Source organism: Lupinus angustifolius, chromosome LG12 (assembly GCF_001865875.1).
Source record: "Lupinus angustifolius cultivar Tanjil chromosome LG12, LupAngTanjil_v1.0, whole genome shotgun sequence".
In the NCBI taxonomy this organism is placed as follows: Eukaryota; Viridiplantae; Streptophyta; class Magnoliopsida; order Fabales; family Fabaceae; genus Lupinus; species Lupinus angustifolius.
This window is the reverse complement of record NC_032020.1, coordinates 18,910,251-18,928,278: the sequence shown is the minus strand read 5'-3', so window position 1 is coordinate 18,928,278 and position 18,028 is coordinate 18,910,251. Positions and strand designations below refer to the sequence as shown.

General features: G+C 34.6%; 3 protein-coding genes, 1 long non-coding RNA gene and 1 other non-coding gene across 10 annotated transcripts; 2 read left to right on the top strand and 3 right to left on the bottom strand.

Annotated features, from left to right (window-relative positions):
• On the top strand, window positions 724-4,063 carry LOC109362286 (probable tyrosine-protein phosphatase At1g05000). Of its 2 annotated transcripts, none has more exons than XM_019607976.1 (5): window positions 724-1,096; window positions 1,242-1,335; window positions 3,229-3,286; window positions 3,388-3,431; window positions 3,508-4,063. In XM_019607976.1, the coding sequence occupies exons 1-5, from the start codon at window positions 960-962 to the stop codon at window positions 3,703-3,705; spliced, it is 531 nt and encodes a 176-aa protein (XP_019463521.1). In that variant the 5' UTR covers window positions 724-959; the 3' UTR covers window positions 3,706-4,063. The 2 variants fall into 2 exon arrangements, with proteins under 2 accessions (XP_019463521.1, XP_019463520.1); XM_019607975.1 differs by having other exon boundaries at window positions 726-1,159.
• On the bottom strand, window positions 1,351-3,289 carry LOC109362287. The gene is made up of 3 exons (XR_002109385.1): window positions 2,618-3,289; window positions 2,435-2,543; window positions 1,351-2,108 (listed from the first exon to the last, which is right to left on the bottom strand). It is a non-coding gene; the product is annotated as an uncharacterized LOC109362287 (long non-coding RNA).
• TRNAT-AGU lies at window positions 2,746-2,819 on the bottom strand. Its single transcript has one exon. It is a non-coding gene; the product is annotated as a tRNA-Thr (tRNA).
• LOC109362284 (uncharacterized protein At1g04910) lies at window positions 4,954-8,893 on the bottom strand. Of its 2 annotated transcripts, XM_019607971.1 has the most exons (10): window positions 8,602-8,893; window positions 7,785-7,874; window positions 7,558-7,651; window positions 7,381-7,442; window positions 7,162-7,250; window positions 6,701-6,821; window positions 6,470-6,613; window positions 6,028-6,362; window positions 5,632-5,872; window positions 4,954-5,383 (listed from the first exon to the last, which is right to left on the bottom strand). In XM_019607971.1, the coding sequence occupies exons 1-10, from the start codon at window positions 8,881-8,883 to the stop codon at window positions 5,075-5,077; spliced, it is 1,767 nt and encodes a 588-aa protein (XP_019463516.1). In that variant the 5' UTR covers window positions 8,884-8,893; the 3' UTR covers window positions 4,954-5,074. The 2 variants fall into 2 exon arrangements, with proteins under 2 accessions (XP_019463516.1, XP_019463517.1); XM_019607972.1 differs by lacking the exon at window positions 8,602-8,893 and having other exon boundaries at window positions 7,558-7,646; window positions 7,785-7,926.
• LOC109362282 (calcium permeable stress-gated cation channel 1-like) lies at window positions 11,474-16,986 on the top strand. Of its 4 annotated transcripts, none has more exons than XM_019607970.1 (13): window positions 11,474-11,648; window positions 11,684-11,691; window positions 12,155-12,500; window positions 12,587-12,742; window positions 13,194-13,329; window positions 13,419-13,520; window positions 13,800-13,916; window positions 14,009-14,089; window positions 14,494-14,834; window positions 14,965-15,210; window positions 15,454-15,778; window positions 15,875-16,108; window positions 16,479-16,986. In XM_019607970.1, the coding sequence occupies exons 3-13, from the start codon at window positions 12,187-12,189 to the stop codon at window positions 16,734-16,736; spliced, it is 2,310 nt and encodes a 769-aa protein (XP_019463515.1). In that variant the 5' UTR covers window positions 11,474-11,648; window positions 11,684-11,691; window positions 12,155-12,186; the 3' UTR covers window positions 16,737-16,986. The 4 variants fall into 4 exon arrangements, with proteins under 4 accessions (XP_019463515.1, XP_019463514.1, XP_019463513.1 ...); XM_019607969.1 differs by having other exon boundaries at window positions 11,474-11,652; window positions 11,683-11,691; XM_019607968.1 differs by having other exon boundaries at window positions 11,474-11,691.

The window sequence follows — 18,028 nt, the reverse complement described above, 5'->3', positions numbered from 1 at the left end:
ATGACTAATATTGTGGCAGTATCGGAAAATAATGAATGAATGGTTACTAGTTATGGTCCCCGTCCCTAATTAGAGGAAATAGGAATTTCTAGATTTATATATATATATATATTCCCTTGTTGCATCATTCTTTTTTATTTTGTGTTTTGATCTTAAGAATTGTATCCCATTTCCCTGCATAGAAGCTATACAATGTATTTGAAGATTGCAAGACAGTGAAGGACGCATTTGAAGATGAAGCACCGCATCTATAGATTGTTTTAACAGATCTGTTACTTCAAGTCCAGCTAAGCTGAAGTAACATGTCAAAGTCGAATTAATAGAGTTACTAAGTAAAATAGTTACGTATTCAGATACATTAAATGTTAATACCCAAAGGTAAAAAGAAGAAATAGGAAGGTGGGAGTGTTTCGTAAAGCAAAAGGTGCATGTGGACGTAGGTTGGTGGGTCAAGTCTAGACGTTAGTCCAACCCAATAGATTCTCCTTTGCCGCATGTCAAGTTCGAATTAATCCATTTTAGATACGAATCCAATATTACATTATTAGACTACCAGTAATACATGGTAATTTAAAGTCAGAAAAATATGAAAAGGTAAAAAAGTAAAAGAAATTAGAAACATTGTTTTTTTTTATAATCTGATCTGAGTTAATTGAATGTTGTTAATTATCTGGTAATTATCTATTTGAAAAGCAAAAGAAAAGTGAAGTGGAGTATCTTTTGGTGGTTGCTTCCGATCAAAGTATATTCCGCATTCTTAGAAAGCATCTTATCAAAGATCCTTCTACTTTACCTCTTTCTCTCTATCTCTCAATTCAATTCAATTCTCAACCACTGAGTGCTTCAAATAACAAGGATAGGTGGTAGATCCTCCAATTTCGAGATCCCGTCAATCACTTCACAATTTTTTTATTCTTATCAATTGCTCTTTCACTGTTTACACTTTTGGCGCCAAAATCATGAAGCTCGACAACTCCAACGGTAAATTATGCGCGCCAACAAACTCATCAGACTCCATCCCCGCCGACGACGATGACGCGGAGGAGATATTCGTGCCGCCATTGAACTTCGCCATGGTGGATAATGGCATCTTTAGGTCTGGTTTTCCTGATTCTGCAAACTTCGGCTTCTTGAAATCGCTTCGTCTCCGTTCCGTTATGTGAGTGTGCAAATCACTTTACTGTGTGATGTGTGTCTTATGACCAGTCATTTCGGTTTCTGAAGTTTAAGGTTTTGTGCAGATGTTTGTGCCCTGAACCCTATCCTGAAGCTACCCTGGAATTCTTGAAGGCTAGCAGAATTAGGCTTTATCAATTCGGAATTGATGGCTGTAAGGTATGTTTCCTTTCTTCTTTTCATTTCAGTACCATTTCTTCACTGAAATGTTAGTTCCCTTTTCATCTGTTGTTGCATTGCATGGCTGGATACAATTCAATTAGTGTACCAGTTTATAGAAAACTGTACCGAATAATTTCATGTGCTAACTACTCCTCAATTCCTTTATTCTTATTCAAATTGATAAACTGGTAGAGCTTATGAGCTAATCAAATAGCTTATTTGACCCAAAAAGCTACTTGTCGGCCTTTGGTAAAATAAAATGTGTTTATAAGCTAGGAGCTTATGTCCTTTTACACTTGTTAAGTTGTTTATCGTTTACTCTAATCAAACAATTTTATTTTAACCCCCTATGTTACCAATTATCAATTTTCAGCTCGTAGCTTCTAAGATTTCAACTAGCTTATTTGAATCATTGAATGCATTCGAAATAACCCCCAAGATTTTAATATTTGTGTTTAATCTTGTGTTTTTCAATTAGTCATAGTGTTACCCTATTGCCTTAAAAAGAAACTATTTCTACATTGCAAGTTGCTGCTACTGTCATGGTTTTAGCTTGTACTTGTCTGTGGGATTGAAAAAAGCCTTTTTACCTGACTTCTAGTTCTATCTGTTCCCCTTATTCTCCTTTTCAAGCCAATCTGGGAAAATTGCAGCTTCAGGCCATCCTTGCAAACATCTCAATTTTTCATATTTCTATTGAACTCACAAACTACAACCACTGCATTCCTGTGTTCCAAAACAGTTCTAGCATCAATTCTTTGTTCCGTTCTCTGCAAAAAAGTATTTCTGAATAGGCCTGTACAACTTATTGCCCTTGGCAAAGTCTTGCTTCATTCTATATTACAAACTAACAAGCCTTTTCTCATCTCTGCCTACTAACAATAACAACTATATTGGCTGTACACTCTACCTCATCCTAGCACAACCCTGTAAAATCAAATGCAGGACCGATAAATGGCAATCCAGGGCTTGCTGGAGTGATTGCTTAAAGCCCCTCTTTTTCAGTTCAATGCGATCTTTTATGTGTAGAGCTTGTTTCAAATAATGTGCAAAAGTTTGGGGATTGACGAATGGTCTTTAACAGCAGTCTACTTACCTTGGCTCACAGAATAGCAAAACTTATAATGATTTTGCAACATGTTACATGCTACTTACAGCAGGTGAGTGAGTAGTGACAATTCTTAAGTGCTACTGCAAGTTAGGGCCTCAAAGCAAGAGGCACTGCGTGGAGTAGTTTTTATCTTTTTGGCTGATAAAGGTTGGAGTGGGGTTCTGAGACAGAGAGAGGGTATCTAGACTGGGGGAAGGGGCAAAAGAAGCTAGTAGAAGATCCTAAAATCCCATTTTTTGCAATTTTGTATTTTCAGATTTAAAATAAAAAATTAATTAATTGTTGAAAAACAATTCTGCTTTCATTGAGAGTTGAACTCAAGACCTCCCGCTTACTAAACGGGTGCTCTAACCAACTGAGCTATGAAAGCAGTTGATGACAACAGATAACGCATGATGAAACTTATTTTACAAGCTTCATACTTGGTAATTTATGAATTATTAATTATTGCTACTCTTACACTATCACAGGAAACTCCACTCTTGCATCATTCCTTGTCCAATGCATAGTGACATCTTGTTGGGAGATTAAATTCTTTGGCAAGAGTTTTGAAGCTCGTTCTCCTATGCTTATCTTAGCCTTTATGCCTAGTGGGTGGGATGTGTTACTGTTGGGTTATCTCCCTAACATTGAACAATACTAACCCCCTCGTACTTCCCCCCAAAACCTACGTTCTTTCGCCTGGGTGTCAGGCAATGGTGGAAAAGCTGAAAATCTATAAGATTATGTTTGAATTGATATCTTAAATAACATTTATTGATAACACTTTCTGTGGGCAGGAACCTTTTGTCAACATCCCACATGATATAGTCCGTGAAGCTTTGAAAGTAGTCCTTGGTATTACAAACTCTTCCAACTTCATTATTGACTTATTGTCATATAGCACAGCCAATTAACTGATAATTTGACCTAATTGATGCATGTTTTTCATGCTCCAGATGATAGAAACCACCCCCTACTGATTCACTGTAAACGAGGGAAGGTATTCACTGTTTATATGTTTGTTTTTGTTTCCGAATATTTAAATTCCAACATTTATGTGTTTGTACAATGAACAGCATCGCACAGGTTGTCTTGTGGGGTGCATAAGAAGATTGCAGAGATGGTGTCTATCATCTGTTTTTGACGAATACCAGAGGTTTGCAGGTGCCAAGGCCCGAGTGTCAGACCAGAGGTTCATTGAACTGTTTGATCTTTCATGTCTGAAGCATCACCCACTGTCATTTTCAAGCTCAAGGAAATATAATTTTGAATAATAATAGGGTATTTTAAAAAGCTGCTGCTGCTTCCTCTCATGGAATGTGAATTTAAATATAATGAATTTGTTTTTTTTCCTTCTAAAACTGAAAATTTGAGCGGGTGATTGTGATTGTGATTGTCAATGTCATGTTATGCTTCTTTGCTTGGTCTTTCTTTCAATGTGGGATGTGCAAGTTATAGCAATTCATGCAAATCTGTGGGATTGGATAAGAAGAAGCTTTGATACTGCTACCTGCCACTTACTATGTCTACACGGCTTTGTTTCATTCATCTATTCCCACAAAAGAAAAGAGATAAACTATGAAGCATTCCCCTATCTATATTTGTTCTTGTACAAAGCAACACTTTCATCGATGAATCAAGTTCACATAAATATAATCTCCACCCAGTTCAAAGTGAAGAAAATTTACACTTCACCTGCACTTTTTGTTGTTTAAGCATTTGCCAAAATCACTATAAACTTTTATATAAAAAAACAAAAATCATACTTCCTGTGAGGAAAAAAATAGGAACAATTGATTTGCTAATCAAAGAAATGACCATGGAAACGATGATGTGTGGTGGGTTGTATCTCTAATAACGATCCATGCTTGATGGCGTGGATAATATTACTAAGATTGGACGGTTGAGGGTGACCTAGGCTCATGGATCCACATTCAATAAGAAGTGGAATTTTTTTATATCTCATACTCTCTGAGAAGAAACCAGTGTGCTCCTTGCTGATCATGTTATTGATTGAACAAATTGCTTGAAACTCCTTATGATATGTCTCATGTATCAATCATCACGCGTCTAGTGCCAGTAGATAATAAAGACTCATCAAATTGTTCTTCAATGATAATTCATCTATAACAAAGACTCATCAAATATACTCAAGAGTTGATTTAGTTGGTTTCATTGCAAGACATGAAATATGAGTGAGAGAGTTCAAACTCCTAAAATTGTCCGAAAAAGTCTCGTAAGTATATCAACATGAAATTCATGCTTGGTTTGCAGTATTTCAAGAAAGCTATCCTTACTTTATTCTTTTAAGTCTAGACCACCGGAGCTCTAAATTACAGGATGAATTCCTTTTAAAGTGTACTATGTCTGAAACATTGTGACCCAGAAATGCATACAGGGAGGAATTCCACCAACCAGATTCATAATTGTTCTTTCCTAGCAACCCTAGGATAGCAGGATTTCCATACTATCTATTGTAGGATTTTAGCTTCTATAGATTAGAATCCCATGCAAGGTGCTGATGAGTGTAGATAAAAATGACCTGTAACTAGCCAGAATAAAAAAAGAGTGGGAAAGATGAACAAAAAATGTCACCAATTACAATTACAATGGGCAATTATAGTCAAAGCTAAAATAAATTAATTAATCTGTCCTGCACATACATTCTTTGGACCTAGGATATCTGTAAACACTCCTTGCCTTAGGTCTTGTCTGTACATGTTTAGTTTGTCTAACTGCTTTTCTCATTCTCTGTTCAAAAACACGCCATTCAATGGTATTGTTCTTCGTGAATATACTAGCAAGCCTGCGTTTATTTGGACGTATTGTTGGCATTCTTCCTTCGCCATAATATATTCGATATCCAGACACCAAAGATGAAAGCTGACTTCCAGAATCAGTCATGGCAAATGCATCAGAAGCAGTGCAGCCAATGAAGTCCAGAGCTGCTAACTACAATAGAAACAGTATATGGTAATTCATTAAGAAAATAACAGTAGAACCAAAACAGATTCATTATTCTTTTTCAGTTATCATGATCATGATGAGAAGCAAACAGGCAGAGTAAGTTTGAGCACCAGCATAAAGAATGAAAAGCAATGAAGCATGTACAGAACAAAATTTCTTGTAATAAAGAACTTCATGAATTAGATTTGTAACATTTCAGCATAAAGGAAACAACAATGACAATAGCAACTAACCTGAGATGAATAGTTAGCAAATGGTTCAAGTTCAGCCGAAGAAAGCAAGTTCTCTTTGGTGACCAATTTCGGGTACAAGCTAGTCAAAGCAACCAGCTTTGAACGGCCTCCATACAAATTGGAACCAGCAACAAATATATGTGTCTTGCGGTTAAAACCAAGTGCAGCAAGCATAAGGACCGCTTCTTCAGGTGTCAAAGGACATAGGCCTTCAGACCTGAGCTCTGAAGGGGGAGGTAACCTGCAAGAAAGATTCAAATTATTGTAAGTCTAAGTATGTAAATAATAAAGCTCTTCCTTTCAAAAAATTAACATTGACATGTGTAAAAGAAGATAAATATGTTTATGAAGAAGATAAGGGGGAAGAATTTCATATGGAAAGAAAATGATGCATACTTTGTAGTCTTCTCCAACAATGCCAGTGCAGGGAAATGGATTTGGCGATATGCTTCCAATTCTTTCCTCTCTTCTTCACCTCCCCCAAATTCGCATAAAGAATGAGCTACCATGTCAATCTCAAATCTGAGATGTAAAGACAGGTATTTGGATGCTTTCTTGGCATGATTTCCACTTTCCTCCTTAATTGAATCCACGAATGGACCAACAAGATAACGGTCTAATGATCCAGTAAGATTTGCATTTTCACGCAACCTTTTAAGAAGTAAAGCACCAGTTTCTTGTATTCTGGGAACAAATTGCAGGGCATGAAAATTACATCTGCAACGAAGTCTCTGGACGACGAACCACAATTAGGAAGAGCATAAGATTGAGGCGGTAATAGAAGAGCTTCTGCAAGAAACTCATAAATTATTATGTCTTTTCATCAAAGAACATTTACCTGAAGCTCAAATGGAATTGGATCAAATGCCAAGCGATTCCCAAATCCATAAAAGTGAACAACTTGATTTTTAAGAATAATAGGTAGGATGTGTTTCAAGTAATAACTTGGCTTGGCCTCCTTCTCCATGTCAACATCGGTCACCTGGGAAAGCATTCAAACAATTAAATAAAAGTATAACTAATATATTTGAGTTTACATAGTTACTTGAGGGGGTTGTGGGTGACTTACAACACTACCAATTGCCTCCAAGTCCAAAGATTGTAGTTCCTTAGGAAGTTCCCTCACTATCCGAATATCAGGAGTCAAGGAGTTAATAAAATGCTCCTCCTGATAGATATTGCTGAATTGACTATGAAATTATACAATTTGATATTGTCACTTTTCCATCTAAAGCAATCATAAACTATTTTCACAAAGTCACAAACATCATAAGAGACTCCGAAAAAAGTATTCATAAAACAAATAGCCCATATTTAAATTACAGGCTTAATTCTTCTACAACAATCAGAATAAATTTCACAGGCATATTACAACATCCCACTAATGACCTGAGCATTTGGTTCAGCAACTAAATATTTGGTTTTTCCCAAAATGAAGTAGACATAAGGAAAACAAAACAGAGAAAAACTTCATTTAGAAGGAAGAAAAGGTGGAAGAGGAAAGCACAACAGAGATAGACAGGGCATTACCTCACATCTCTCCACACACTACTGTACATAAATTTGGGAATAGCTAAAGTTGAATTGAGTAATCTTGCCACCACGACAGCATTGCAAATCTGTTGCAAACAAAAATTAACATATATGACACCCCAAAGCTTAAGCTTTTCTCCTCTAAAATCAATCAAAACTAAATTAATTCATAAGCAGTAAACAAAAAAAACATAACAGTCCATGAAAAACACTTACAGCTACTCGTTGTTGATTGATCCCACCATTTGCAGTAACCAAAATGTATCCATTCTTTCCCTCTATTGGAGTATAGTAGAAGAGAGCATAATGTGAGTATCCATCAGCATATGGACTACTTGGTCATACTCTTAAACGGACATAATATAAAAATTGTTAAATATAAGACATGGATACCATTAGGTTCCCAATTACGCTGATCTGCGCAAGGTCTCCAAGCAGACGCAGGAGCCAAGGGTTCCTGCCACAGGTCTTTTGGTTCACGTCTATTCTGTCCCATACGACACACCAAGTCAGTGTTACTAAAATCATTTCTCTTAAGAGTAGTTTTGCTCTACCGAAAATTGGAAATGATTCAAGAACTTGATGGCCAATATCTACAATTTAACAACAGATCCTTATACCTCTGCCAAAGCATGAGCAGCCAAGGCCAACAACCTTTCATAAGTTCCCTTGTGTGGTTTCTTCCCATTTCCAGACTTGCTCCCTTTTCCCTGTAAATAACAGAAAAGGAATGAAATGAAAGCTCAACAGTCTCATACAGAGGTCAAGAAAAGTAAGCCAAGCCATATTAGTTAAAAATAGTATATTATATATACTTATAGAGTTATAGTTATAATCACATATAACTAACTAATAAGGATTCTAGAACACAGTTTTCAGGGGAAATGTAAACATTGGAAATCATTCTGAGTGGCATGCAATCAAAAACAGTTAACTGTTCATCATCGTTAATGATAAAAATAGTTTAATAGTCGATAAATGAATGACAGAGTGTGTTTGGTAGCACCACTCGTGTAGCTTATTAAACTGAAAATAAGTTATTTCAATAAGTTGAGGTTGAGTTAATAAGGTCATGTTAGATAAGCTGCTTGAGACAGCTAATGACTTATAAGATAGGTTGTGAGCTAATGTTACCAAACAGTTCTGATTCAATAACCTAATTTATAAGCTTTTCCTTATTCATAGACGTGATTAACTAACTACACGGACCAAGGACAATAGCTATTAATTTTCTTTACTCTCTTAACTCTTCAATGAACAAGGAGATATAAGAGGAAAAGCAATAAATATTAGATAAAAAAATAGAAGCGTAATATCTAGCGATAACACAAGCAAGATTCGTGCAGGCTTGTATGTGTCTAACTGAAGTGATAATTATAGAAAAATACAAATAAAAATGGTAATTAATAAATGGAAGAGAGAGAGAGAGAGAGAGACCTGAAGCGAGAGTGGAAGAGAAGAAGTAGCGGGTTGAGGAAGAGGATGGTGCTGTAAGCGAAGAAGCATAAACCAATTGAAAAGAAAGAATAAAGAGAACAACGCAATAACCGCCATAACCACTTTGGTACGTTTCCTTCGAAACCATGGCTTGTTGAATTTGGAGCGAGAGGTGGAGAATCGAGTGGGTCCCACCTTGGGTGAAATGGAGAGAGCGTGGAATGAGTTGTTGGAGCGAGGCATCATCATCATCACCATCATGCCTTCAGATCCATCTTCCATCTTCCCTAAACTCATCACTCATGTCATGTGCTTAAATCTCATATATATATATATATACATTTCAATCTCTTCATACAAATATACAACGCAATATCAACTTGGGCTACACCCAAATAGCTCATACCAGAAATTTCAAGTGGGCTAGACCCATATCACTACTATTTTAATTTCAACTCATGATGTTAACATTAGCGTAAAGTTAAATAACTTAGCCCATTCCTAAATTATTGAAATTATAGTGTTGATTCATCATGAACGATAGCTTTTTATTAGGACAACGATTAATTACTTTTCTGCTTTACTTTTTGTAACATCAATTATTAGACTCATGTTTTTGCAAAATAAATGTATAAATAACTGGATGTGTAAATTTAAGCTACCCTTTTGTAGTTTCGTTATTGACTGTTTAAAATCTTAGTTAAGATTATGCCATTGGATAAAATCTTCTTCATCGTGGCCTTTGCCACCCATTTCGCATATTAGATTCAATGAATCATTCAAAGTTACTAATTCAAATAAAATTTAGTCTTGCATATTTTAATCATAAATCGGTTAAACTGACTCAATTTTAACGTGGATTAGTTTCGATATTCATTTAAAATTAATTTTTTAGGGTATTGTATTTTGTTCTTAGTTGTGAAAGATATTGGTCACAAACTATTTTTTTTTTTGTTGAATCCTAATGAAAACTAATTTTAGACACTTGATACTTGAAAATATACATTATTACTTAAGTCAGTATGATCTTAAAGATGAAAAGTAAAGTAATAATGAGAATATTTTTCATATAAGTAGCTTCCTCTATTTATAAGAATGTGGAGTGATATGCATTCGAACATATACAATTTTGTCAATATAGACTATTAACATTATTGTGGATTTGGTCTACTTTTGTCTATAGCACAATGTGAGTGTATACTGCTCAAGTAGCACAACTTGGAATTTTATGTGTATGAGAGTTTTCTTGTGTTATAAATACTAACTCAATTATGTCTTATAGTTGTTATCATTTTTCATATTTAGGCTACTGTAATTTAATGGTAGTGTCTCAATGGAATTCATGACTATAAGTTTATGAGGTTATGAGTTCGGGTGGTATACTCAGTAAATTTATGGACCCAACGAGTCGCATGTCAAGATTAGAGGGGGTGTTATACCTAATTTCTGATCATTATCGACACAGTTGAGTGGACCGAATCTTACTTGTCAAGCTCAAATCCTAATGGTAGGCTGATGATGATGAGTCATAAGATTGAAATGAAACATTATCTAAGGATTTAAATGGAAAGACAAACAGTTAAATTGTTCAACTTTGACAATTTGCATTATGTTCCCAACAATCATATATAAGTTGGACACAACTAAGTGAACCAACCATGCACGTTACGCAGTTTATTATTATTATTGTTATGTGCTAATGAGCACATGTTTCATAGAACCGAAAGAAATAACATGCTTGATTTTCATATGGAAACTATTTTATATAATTCTTAACGGTTGGTCATGAACACATAGAAAATTCTTATTAACAATATCAAGCTTTTGGTGTTTACCTACAATACAGTTCAGTCAAAAGCAAAAGAGACTGAATTACTATTTACTATGCAGTGATTACTTTTTTCACCGATATGAACATTATGGCAACCCTCAAGTAGAAAATAAAAAAGTCGAAATTGATATGCAAATATCTCAGTTTTGGTGGTGTATTTTCCTTCCTCTCTTATATACTTAAAGCATAAAAAGCATTAAATACAAAGTACCGTTGAGAAAATTACCCAAATCTGTACAATGATGGAAATTAATGGGAATAATGGATAATGCATAGGTAATAATGTGTGTGGTCGAAATTATTGATGTGGTAGCATTTAATATTTTCTGAAAGTTGGTACTTCATCCATCACTTACATATTTTCTAATCTTAAATATAAAAAATAGTGGAGTAATGGATAAGATGCAGGTACATGTATCTATCCATGTCCATGGTTCTTCTCTCTAACGCCGTCTCTTGAAGTTGAAGTAAGTACCCCCAACAACCTAATCCTCTTTCTTCCATGTTACATTTCCCACTATTCCGCTATGTAAAACTAGCCGTTGACTGCCACCGTTGGACGTGCCGACACACGCTTTCAATTATCACTCTCTTAATATTATTCTTTATTAACTAATTAATTATATGTAGTTTATTAAATAAAACTTACATTTGATAATACCAATATTTTCAGTGATAAATTTATTTATTCTACATATACCTTCAACAATTTATGATAATCTAATGGATCTCTCAATAAATTGGACCTTATAAAACATGACCTTATTTAGAAAAGAATGCTTTGTATAGAATTCCTAAAACAACCTCCCATATCTCTTCCGGGAGTTTTATAAATAAGATTGTATATACTTTAATGAAAAATGATCTAAATTGAACAACTTTTTTGTACAATAAAACAAATTATTTGAATCTGTTACCTTAACCTTAGTATATTATTTGATATATAGAGATGCAGTTCTGAAAAAAACATTATAGTTGATGAGATATTAAGCAATAGAGTTAGTAGAGAGAGGTAAAAGCTCCTTTTTGTTGATGGGTAGCTTAAACATGTAAGAATGAGCAGTGTCTCTCTTTGAATCTCTCTGTTTCTCCTTCTTATGTGTTCCATATAAGTTATGAGTTAGTTGGTGTATACAATAGGAATTTGGAATCTTCTAGTTGCTTCCTCCTCTTTCCAACAACTTCCTCTCATTCAACTTCGGATCTTCACTTCTCTCCCAATTAACTAGATTCCCCTCAATAGAACTCACACACACTAAGTATCATCCTTTCCCTCCTTTACTCTTTTTTTTCTCTTTATGGATTAACATGCAATTCTATGTTGGAAACAGATATTGCTTCTTCTTCTTTAATTCATGTAAATGTTATTCCTTTCCTTCTTATTCCTACTTATATTTCATCTTTACAAACTTAAGACTACATCAATTTCCCCCCTCATATTTACTCTTGCTTAATAGTATCATGATTTAAGTAAGTAGTAAAAGCAATTAATGACTAAAAAGGGTAATATAATGTAAATCAACATTATAGTTGCATTTCTTAAGGGTGTTTTTTTAATGAAACAGATAAAAGCTTCTTAATTCAACCTATGATTACATTTCTTGAACTATGAGATAAGATACAAACTCTATTGTCGTGGCATCATGTTGTCATATTTTCACCAACAGTTTCTTCATCAAACTAACCCGTTTCCTCTATCTATTTTTGTCAACTGCTTAACAGGAAGACGTGCACTTTTCTATAGAATTTAAGAAATGGCTACACTTTCGGATATTGGGCTTGCAGCTGCCATAAACATTTTGAGTGCATTTGTTTTCTTTGTGGCATTTGCTATTTTGAGGCTTCAACCTTTTAACGATCGAGTGTACTTCCCGAAATGGTACCTGAAAGGTTTGAGAACAGATCCTGCACATGGAGGACTATTTGTGAGCAAGTTTGTCAATTTAGATTGGAGATCATATATAAAGTTTCTGAATTGGATGCCAGCTGCACTTAGGATGCCAGAACCGGAGCTTATTGACCATGCCGGATTGGACTCTGTCGTTTACTTGCGAATTTACTTGATAGGGTATGAAAGATGAGTCAATGCTTGCCATTATGCCACATCAACAAAGGAGAATATAATCCTGATATTTTCTGTTTTTTGTTCTGTAGGCTTAAAATCTTTGTTCCTATAGCGTTCTTGGCATGGGCGGTTCTGGTTCCCGTGAACTGGACAAGTACTGGGCTAGATGGAGCTGTTATAAACAACATAACTTCTAGTGACATTGATAAACTCTCAGTTTCAAATGTTCAGAGCCGGTCTGAAAGGTTTCAAAAGCATCATTTACTGCTATTATAGTTTTGCTGCTGCTTCTGCTGTGTAGTAAATTCTTTTCAAATTCAAAGTACCTGCATGCCAAGATGTATTATTCACCTAATATATATGGTTTAACTATACTGTGGATTTAGATCTAGTGTATAACTATTTGTATGTGAAATTAGTAAGTGCTTTGCATCTCTTATCTAGATTCTGTGGTTAAATCTTAATGACTTTATTCTTACGATCAGTATCCTTATCTATATGTCTCTAGGAAACATCACATACTTGATTCTCCATTCTATATCAATGGGTTTTTTTTGGTATGCATAATAAAGTTGTGAGGTTACTTTTGTGGTGCACTCACATCATTACTTGATTATACAAATTATCGTGAGTATAGGATTTTCTTAAATGGGTACTGAATTTCATGCTCTTTCAAAATTTTGTACTCTACTGCAGGTTTTGGGCACACATACTAGTCGCATATGCATTTACCTTTTGGACATGCTATGTTTTGCTAAAGGAGTATGGAAAGGTTGCCTCAATGAGATTACAATTTCTTGCAGGAGCAAAACGCCGTCCCGATCAATTTACGGTGAAGTTGATTTTCTATTGTCCATTTCAATGAGGAATTTTGCTGTTATTATGCATATATGTTGCTTATAGAAAATATATTATTTCCAGGTGCTTGTTAGAAACATCCCTCCAGATGCTGATGAATCTGTAAGTGAGCTTGTGCAGCACTTTTTTCTGGTCAATCATCCGGATAACTATCTAACTCACCAGGTTGGTCCCAACTGTATACCTCTGGAGTGTTACATTCATTGATTACCTCATTGGTTCTGATATTAAGAATTTACAGAGCATTACGGTTGGTTTCTACTTTTAAAGTTTCACCTTTCCCGCAATGTTACATTCATCAAATGTCTCATTGATTCTAAAATGATGTATATGAAACTTGGACATTAAGTAGACCTATCACAGACCAATTAATTTTCCCTTTCATTTTGGACTTTGAGAAGGAAGACTGGTATTCTCAGCCTATATATTTTGACATCTACGCAGGTTGTTTATAATGCAAACAAACTAGCAAAGTTGGTCAAAAAGAAGAAAAAGTTGCAAAATTGGCTTGTATATTATCAAAATAAACTTGAAAGAACTTCAAAAAGACCTGAAATGAAGGTATTTAAGTTTAATCTTTATGTCTTCAAAAGTGTATCATAAACCCATCTTCAGATTTACCACAATGCTCCCCCCTTGTTGGTTTTTACCAGACTGGTTTTCTTGGTCTTTGTGGAAACAAAGTGGATGCTGTTGATTATCACACCACTGAAATCGACAAGCTGTCAAAAGAAGTGAGTGCCATATTTTTTTTCTGTTACAAAATTTACCACAATGTGCATGCATATAACTTTTGTTAATAGAAATTCTTTATTGTTAATTATATATTGAGAAAATTATGATTTTTTTACACCGGAGTCAAATGTGAATTTTGGAGATTGATATACCAGACTATGATAGATCCAATTTTTTATTAGCATCTTTTATCTTTAAACAGCTGTAGAATTATTATGCTTTCAAGGAGGTATTTCTTTGTGACCTATTATTGCTTCTTCGGATGCTAAAGGAACTTGTTTAACACTAATTTCACTCAGGGTGATATCTTCAGAAATTATGGGGCTTATTGTGGTTAACAACTTTTTTAGTTTTTAGAAATTGTCATGATGATTAAAGTGATTCAAGTTATTAACTTTTGCAGGTAGCTTTAGAGAGGGATAGGGTCACTAATGATACCAAGTCTATCATGCCTGCTGCATTTGTTTCATTTAAAACTCGATGGGGTGCTGCAGTTTGTGCACAAACTCAACAAACCCATAATCCAACAATTTGGTTGACTGAGTGGGCTCCTGAGCCGCGGGATATCTATTGGCCAAACTTGGCAATTCCATATGTTTCCCTCACTGTCAGGAGGTTGATCATTGCTGTTGCATTCTTTTTTCTCACTTTCTTTTTTATGATCCCCATTGCCTTTGTACAAACTCTCGCAAGTCTTGATGGAATCCAGAAAGCAGCACCATGGCTGAAACCGCTTATTAGCATGTAAGTGTATTCTCATATTTGGACCTCTTTTTTTTTTTTTAACATTCTGTCATAGTTGGACCTCCAAAGGTACAATCCCATCCACATGCATCACTGAAAACTAATTATTCAAACTTACTTTATTTTGCAGCCCTTTCATTAAGTCGTTCATTCAAGGTTTTCTACCTGGTATTGCATTGAAGCTTTTTCTCATCTTTTTGCCAACAATATTGATGATCATGTCAAAATTTGAAGGCTTTGGATCTATATCATCTCTAGAGAGAAGATCAGCTTCTAGATATTATCTTTTCAATTTTGTGAATATATTTCTTGGGAACATACTTGCTGGATCAGCATTTCAGCAGCTGGACACTTTCATACATCAACCAGCCAATGAGTATGTCATTCATTCATGATAGAAGTATTTGTATTGTCAAAATAATTTACATTTTTAATTGATATTATATTTTCCGTGTTTTTCGGTGCATGTCATACATGGATTGAGTGTGGTTGAATTAGCTGTGGTTGAATATTGTTAGAATAAATTATAATAGAATCATTTTTATGTTTGGATATGTCTGTTAAAGTCATAATTTATGCCATGTTAAAATCATCAAGAATTTTGTTATGTTCTTGGCAGATATCCTGTCACAATTGGCACTGCTATTCCTCTAAAAGCAAGTTTCTTCATTACTTATATAATGGTTGATGGATGGGCCGGTATAGCAGCAGAGGTTTTGATGTTGAAACCACTAATCATATATCACTTGAAGAATTTCTTCTTGGTGAAGACTGAAAAGGACAGGGAAGAAGCCATGGATCCTGGGAGTATTGGTTTCAACACTGGAGAACCTCAAATACAATTGTACTTTTTGCTGGGTCTAGTCTATGCCGCAGTGACGCCTACTGTTCTTCCTTTCATCATTGTTTTCTTCGGCCTGGCCTATGTTGTGTTTCGTCATCAGGTACCAGAATGTTAAAATTATGTTGTAATATGCCAAATTTGAATTCCCTCTTTTTGTTGCCATATATAAGTGAAGACTCCTGCCTTCCAATTGCAGATAATTAATGTTTATAATCAAGAATACGAGAGTAGTGCAGCTTTCTGGCCTGATGTTCATTTTCGTATCGTGATGGCACTGATAGTATCACAGATAATTCTACTGGGACTCTTGACCACTAAAAAGGCTGCTTCATCAACTCCATTCCTCATTGCTCTCCCAGTACTGACAATATGGTTCCATAGATACTGCAAAGGCCGTTTTGAATCTGCATTTGTTAAATATCCCTTACAGGTATGTCAATAATAATCATTCAAATATCTAGTAATCCTTTGAAGTAGCTGTTGCATTGCAACTACTATGGATTAATGATGGGGTTATAGTTTCGAGTATTGGCTGCTCATTTGTTAGATATCCCTAAAATCGTTAAGCTATCAGTCTATCACCATATAAGGTTTACATATATACACACACATTAATATTTTGTTAGGTATATGTTGTATGGTGACTATAAAAATTGGCTTGAACTTATAGAACAAGTTTCTGGTTTTTAAGCTTGTTAGTACATTCTTATCACCAGACTGATTTTTAGCTGGTCTAAATCTGCAAGCCTCTTTTCCTCTGTCAGAGAGTTTTGATGTTGCCTTTGTAAATTTTAATGCAGGAAGCAATGATGAAGGATACGTTAGAACGTGCTACGGAGCCTAATTTGAACTTGAAAGGTTACCTTCAAAGCGCATATGTTCATCCAGTTTTTAAGGCTAGCATTGATGAAGATGACGATGAAGATGACATCTACAGTCATAAGTGGGAAACTGAGAGTGCTACTGTGCCTACAAAACGCCAATCCCGTAGGAATACACCACTGCCAAGCAGAGTCAGTGGTGCATCATCTCCTTCTTTGCCTCATGTGGAGCCATAAAATTATGGACCAATGAATTATATCATTGATGTTTTCATCGCGGACCAGTCATGCATAACCTGAGAAAAGATGGGTAGGTGGTCTCCTCTTGTTTTGGATTGTGATCTGCAGATGAAATTCACTATCATAATATTGTTGATTTTGTATGAGGATTTGCATGATATTGTTGTACCACGCACTAGTGTAAAATATCCAAAAACTTATCATGACTTAGATTCGATTGTGAGTATATATTTTTTCTTTTGTTTTATCCTACTACTATAACTATAAAGATTGATAATATTATAGAAAAGATTGTACCTATATCTCGTGTTGCATTCAAAACCAATATATAGCTTAATACTTCAACTTTTAAATCAGCCTAAACCAATAATTTAGCATCATGAATTATTGTAATAATTTAACTAAATAAAGTTGCCATGTGTACTTCTACCCGACGTGGATTTTTCCTGAGCATGTCGTCAATATTCACCTTATAAGAGGAAACCCCAAAAAAAAAGTAATAATTGTCACAACACAAGGTTTTGATTGATGAAAAAAAAGATGGGTTTTACCCTGTTTCTGATTTTGGGCTCAATGAGTCTTAATCAAAAAGGGGATTATCATAATCAAATCTGACCCACGTGACATTATTTTGTTTTGTTAATTTTAATCTGACGGCTAAAGGAGTGAAAGTTGGAATAAAATAGTGGCATGCATTAAACTTAATGTCCAAATCCAATTATAATAACATTGACTAAATTAGTGAGTGAACCCCCATAGCCATATTCATATTTGTGGATAATTGCTGACCTTACAGTATACGATTCCCAGTGCATGTGTCACGGAAGGAAGATACACGTGTAGATGTACTTCAAACCAATACGCGACAACTGCATACAATACTCAATACCTATTTATCTTCCTTAATAACGTCCAGGACATTTATGAGTTGTCATTAGTTAAAAAATATATTTAATTATTAAATATTTTTCTGACTAATCACAATTCATAATATATAAAATAACATAATATCAAGAGATAAAAAATGTGGTCCCAAGTTCATCTATCAGTCCATCTAGGAATTAATCATTCTTTTTATTTATACATAATTTATAAACCTAAGTTCATGGGCATCAATTTGGTTAAATAAAGTTAAACAGTCAAATATCATGTAAAGGAAAGTAATCGAAATTCAAACCATATAAATTAGTTATTATTGAAAATACAACTACAATATTATAAATATATATATTGTAAAAACTAATTAAGAAAAAAAATCAAATGATATAATTTTAAAATAATAGTTAGTA

Bases quoted from the DNA above. Each gene is read 5' to 3' on its own strand.
- LOC109362286 (XM_019607975.1), top strand. From the start codon at position 960: ATGAAGCTCGACAACTCCAACGGTAAATTATGCGCGCCAACAAACTCA. The intron at 1,160-1,241 runs GTGAGTGTGCAA...GGTTTTGTGCAG, and splicing joins CTTCGTCTCCGTTCCGTTAT to ATGTTTGTGCCCTGAACCCT. The intron at 3,432-3,507 runs GTATTCACTGTT...TACAATGAACAG, and splicing joins TTCACTGTAAACGAGGGAAG to CATCGCACAGGTTGTCTTGT.
- LOC109362284 (XM_019607971.1), bottom strand. From the start codon at position 8,883: ATGGAAGATGGATCTGAAGGCATGATGGTGATGATGATGATGCCTCGC. The intron at 7,652-7,784 runs GTATAAGGATCT...CGTATGGGACAG, and splicing joins CTGCTCATGCTTTGGCAGAG to AATAGACGTGAACCAAAAGA. The intron at 7,251-7,380 runs GTAAGTGTTTTT...TGTTTGCAACAG, and splicing joins TCAATCAACAACGAGTAGCT to ATTTGCAATGCTGTCGTGGT.
- LOC109362282 (XM_019607970.1), top strand. From the start codon at position 12,187: ATGGCTACACTTTCGGATATTGGGCTTGCAGCTGCCATAAACATTTTG. The intron at 13,917-14,008 runs GTATTTAAGTTT...GGTTTTTACCAG, and splicing joins CAAAAAGACCTGAAATGAAG to ACTGGTTTTCTTGGTCTTTG. The intron at 15,211-15,453 runs GTATGTCATTCA...TGTTCTTGGCAG, and splicing joins ATACATCAACCAGCCAATGA to ATATCCTGTCACAATTGGCA.